Here is a 4,965-nt window from a genome sequence, read left to right on the forward strand (position 1 = left end):
AACACAAGATGCAGTTTTTTTTTCAATGAAATTCAGTTTGAACAAATAAAAAGGTTTACCAATTACAAATTTCTGGCGCATCATTTCATGAGTTCTTCATTGTAAAGTCCTCAAATAAATTTCTTTGATGACAAATAATTTCATAAAATGTGTAGATTTTGTGTTCTAAAATTGGTATGCGATTTCACTTGTTTCAGTTATATTAAACTGTCAACAAACACAGTGAAAATATAATGATATTTATTCTTTAGTTTTGGTTGTCACAACAAATGGTTTTGTCGGACCTTGGAAAAATGAGAACTTTATTTAGTATTCAAAATAATAATTAATATTAAATTGAAACCGGTGTAATTTATTGCATGAGATTCTATTAATTTTCAACGCATGGTGCATTATTAATCAAGCTGTAGCGATAACAAGTTTAACAATTCAGAATTCATCAACACAATAAAACCATTGTTCCGAATGCAGGACTTCATATTTATCGAGAAACGCAAAGAACCGACAAGAACTGTTATATTAAAAAGATAAAACATTTCTTGTATTTAAATTACTTTTTAAGTATATGTTAAATACATGATTTATGTAGATAATATTCACTAGAGGATATTCAGATATTCAGGTTGTTTTTTATTATTATTATAAATCATATTCATTATCATCGAAAAAATAAATATGTGTTAAGTTGCAGTACCCACGAGTGAAATACGAATAAATAGAATGGATTAACAATAGTAACTAATTAAATATGAATAACGGAATTTTATGCTTATGATTCAAGCTTATTCAAAATTAAGCTACTCCGACACTAGGGTATTTCTTTTTGAAAAACCTTGCAGATGCCATTCAGACTTTGAGCTGTTTAGACTTTAATCTAAGCATACTTTTTACTTATCAGACTTTATTTTAAGAAGGAAGGACAACGTAATTTATTGAGAATTAGGAAGGAGGACCTTGTAATTAATTGTAAAATAATTGAAGAAAAAAGGATTGCGTTAATATTGCATTTAAGGAAAGGATTGTGTCATTGCATTTAAAGAAATAATTGCATTTTTACTGCATTTGAAGTAAGAATTGTGATGCAAAATAATTACATTTAATGTAATGAACATTGAATTTAAAACGATACAATGCATTGGTTTAAGGACAAGAAGTGGATTTGGATCCTTGAATGTGTCACAATTTTTGTATTTAAAACAGTTCTTACCAGCAAGTTCACTCAGTTTACTCTCTCGTCGAGTAATGCACGGTATAGTGATAATTTAGTGCAACATTTAAACACTAGCATAATACAATGTGCGAGATTATGTAATGGTGCGGATGAATGTACGTCTGTTAACCACAATGCGGACACGGGCGTTTGCGAACTAACAACATACGTTCCAGGGGTGGTGACACCTCCAACAGTTGCCGAATCCAACTGGAACATTTATTATGATGGTAATATGTCCTTTGCATCATTAAAATTCATATGGTATAGAGCTTATGATTTATAGAGAGACACAGTTATTTATATTTGTCTATGTGGCCATTGTCAGTTCGTTAAGGTAAAGGTTTTACGCATATTGAATACAAATCGTACAGTTATGAGTGTTATTTGGTGTCTACTATTCCAGTTTGCAAACCTTGTCGTATTGCAAGGACTTTCATGTTATGTTTTGGTATCATTGCAAAATACTTTTAACATCTAATACAAACTTGCCAATCTTACTGATTCTTTAAATAATATCGCAATACGGGGGACTCAGTGACCGAGTGACAAATGTTGTCAACTTCAAATCAATGCTGTGGGTTCAAATTTCTTTTATATAATGAAACGGATGGTCGGTGTTTTAATTCGGGACTCAGCTTGTAAAAATGCTTAGGAGGGACAAAGTCTTTTTCCATCAGTAAAGCTGAAAACTCGCCTTATGAACAATTTTTCAGTGTAAATTTAAATCCACTAATTTAAACAAAGAAACAAACAAAATTCTTTTGCGAAGCAATTACTGTGGTGGGAGGTAAAGAAGGGTCATGGACTTTGGCTAATATGACGAACAGGTCTCAAATTATGATATCAACTAACGTTGATTTTATTTAGCTAAACTCACCTAATCAGCTCGACGAAAGAATCATGTGACTCATCACCCTGTCTGAAAAAAACCCAACTCAAATGCTTATCCTCCTTTTTAATATAGATTGCTTCAAGTCTTGTGATCCTCTCTGGTAAAACATCAAAGACCCAAAGGTGGCCTTTCATGTGTTTTGTTAAGTTAATGGAACATTGCTTGCCCCGAATGTTTTAGTTTCAGACAACGTCGTATATTCCAATTCTAAACATTATTGTTTTTGAAAAATGTTCATTCTAACTGAATTAAAACAAATGTGTTCAAGTTGTTAGTTTTTTTTACCAGATCGTTTTGTTCCTGCTGTTGACGCGTGGCAGTCATCTTCATACGTCGTCCAGAATGGACCACTTGCAGCAAGCTTTGCAATAGATGGCAAACGCGACAACATCATTAAGGGGACGGATGAAAAATACTGTGCTCATACAAAAAGTAGCTATTCATATTGGGGAATGGAATTTAGGCGTCTTGCAGAAGTGTCCCATGTTATCATCTTTTTTAGGAATGAATCGACTGTCAGTAAGAAGATTTTTACCATTCAGTTGAAGTTGGCAGACGTCATGGTTATAGTTATGAACATGTGAATTTGTTTACTTATAAGGGGATTGATAACGCAAATATGGAGGTCTGATCGACGAACACACACTAGACCAACTTTTTTAAGCAACATCGTATAGTTTCATGTTTTATTACACATTTGTTCATTTGGTCTGCATCACAAATTCTCTTGGCAACCCAAAGAAAGAATTTTTTGTAATACGATTTGATATTAGAATGCATCCGGCTGTTTGGTGCTTTAACGTTTAACGCTTACTTATTCTCAAAGTAAAATCTAGTATTTAAGTAAATTTCAGCTTTATAAGGTACCCAGTATGCTATGCTCCTAATAATTATGATATATTGTAAAGTTTGTTCATATGGAAGTGCTTGTGATAATATCATCAACAATACGCGTGCTAGATATGAAACTAAAATCAAAGGTGCTAGTCGCATTGATTTGAGCTAATTTATGTTTAATCTTATTATTCATGTAATATTATATCCATACATCAACAAAAATTAAATAGAAATTATTTTTTATTTTTGTTACATAAAAATATAACAAAAATCAAACAAAAATCTATTTCAATTCCATTAAGCCCCAAAATGATATAATTTCATTTCATAAAACATTTTAGTCTTTGATGTTTTGTCACTTTGTCTCCAGATTTTTTGTTACAGTTTTCAACATGTGAACCATCCTTTGCTACTTGAAAATTCAGTTGTATTTAACTAGCTCTAGATTTAATATGAAACAATATTAAACACATGTTTGCCCTTTTTAAAGATGAAAACATTATCTTCAGTTATGAGACTTTATGTACCTTAAAGTGTTAATAGTTTTAAACTGTTGCATTCTGGTACTTTTTTATACCTTACAAGCTGCTACTTTACATCGAGCAGTAATATAAACAAATACAATATGTACTCAAATTTATTTGGTTTTTTGCTGTTGTTTAAGACGTATTGCACATACGGTTGCGCGGTTTTTTGCCATTCAAATTTTTGCCAAAAGTATTGAAATTTCCTGACTTTTTGCCAGTGTTTACCTCTGCTTCTTTCCCTGCAGATTTTCATAATGAAATATAAGTAAGTTGTTTGTTATATCTATTTTGATTTTAACACCTTTTGTGTATATTTTGTAGAGAACAGGAATTCGAATTTGCAGTTACTGATTTCCCCTACCCGACAAGATTCAGACAACAATATCGGAACTGACTGCGCATACTACGTCGGACCCCCAGCATCGCCGTCTTTACCTGTAAAGATCCCATGTGCCCAGCACGTGACAGGAAAGTTTTTGAAGATTATCCACAACCAGGATACCCCCCTTACCCTTTGTGAAGTAGAGGTTTACTCGGTTTAGAGAAACAATTCTGGCTAATCACTATAACTTTAAATAAAATATTTCTATTACATCAGTAAAACTGTTGTATTTATTCTTACAGTTTTCATTTTACGTTTGAAAGTATGAAAAATATGAAATCAAATATCATTTAGAGCTATAAAGTGGATATGACTATATAAGACTTTTCCGTGGGAAGATATTGAAAGAAATAAATGGGGAAAATATTCTACATTTCATATTAGTTAGACAAATATCCAATCAATTTGCTGTATAATAAATTTTGAAATAAACTTCTGCAATAAAAATATCCCATTAATTGTTCTTTCGTTTTTATTTGTCGAATAAAAGGGACCTCTGATTTCACGCAAAAATCGTTATAAATGACCTAGGCCTAATTCAAAGTACACAAGGGACGAATAGACCAAATTTTATATACCGAACTTCACTTTACACCGTTAATCTTTGTTTTCATTTTGCTCTCCAGTGATCTTTTTCTTTTGTCGACTTCAGGAAACTTTGAAGTCTTTAATGGAACAAGTACTTCGCCGAGCAAAAGACAATTATCGATTCTTTGGGAACTATCAATTATTTTTAAAACTGACCTTGACGAAGTCACTTAAACATTTTTATTCGACATTGGATTTTATGAGAATCTGAAAGGGATAACTCTATCAAATTCTTGAAATAAGGAGACGTATGAAAGAACTCAAATAAAATGTCTTTGTGACGGCTCATAAGATGGTAAACAATTTATCTTTTCGAAAAACAATTTTTTTCGTTTTTACAGTACCGGACGGTACTGTATCAGATGGTGTGACGTAATTATTGCTTTTAAAGGGTTTCATATACCAAAATGTTCGCTTGGGTCCGTAGATTACTAAATTGGACTGAGAAATTCAAGATTGTGTCTAAGATGGCCGACAAAAATATGAAACTATCTTTTTTTTTCTTTTTTTTTCCTGTCATTTTTTT

The 4,965-nt window shown here is 31.8% G+C and overlaps 1 protein-coding gene across 1 annotated transcript; it reads left to right on the forward strand.

Moving 5' to 3' along the window:
* The first annotated feature begins 486 nt into the window (after positions 1 to 486).
* On the forward strand, positions 487 to 4,309 carry LOC132746482 (uncharacterized). The gene is made up of 3 exons (XM_060735657.1): positions 487 to 1,440; positions 2,394 to 2,624; positions 3,791 to 4,309. The coding sequence occupies exons 1-3, from the start codon at positions 1,131 to 1,133 to the stop codon at positions 4,009 to 4,011; spliced, it is 762 nt and encodes a 253-aa protein (XP_060591640.1). The 5' UTR covers positions 487 to 1,130; the 3' UTR covers positions 4,012 to 4,309.
* The last annotated feature ends 656 nt before the right edge of the window (positions 4,310 to 4,965 follow it).

Source organism: Ruditapes philippinarum, unplaced genomic scaffold, assembly GCF_026571515.1.
Source record: "Ruditapes philippinarum isolate M1 unplaced genomic scaffold, ASM2657151v2 ctg13637_1_1_1_1, whole genome shotgun sequence".
In the NCBI taxonomy this organism is placed as follows: Eukaryota; Metazoa; Mollusca; class Bivalvia; order Venerida; family Veneridae; genus Ruditapes; species Ruditapes philippinarum.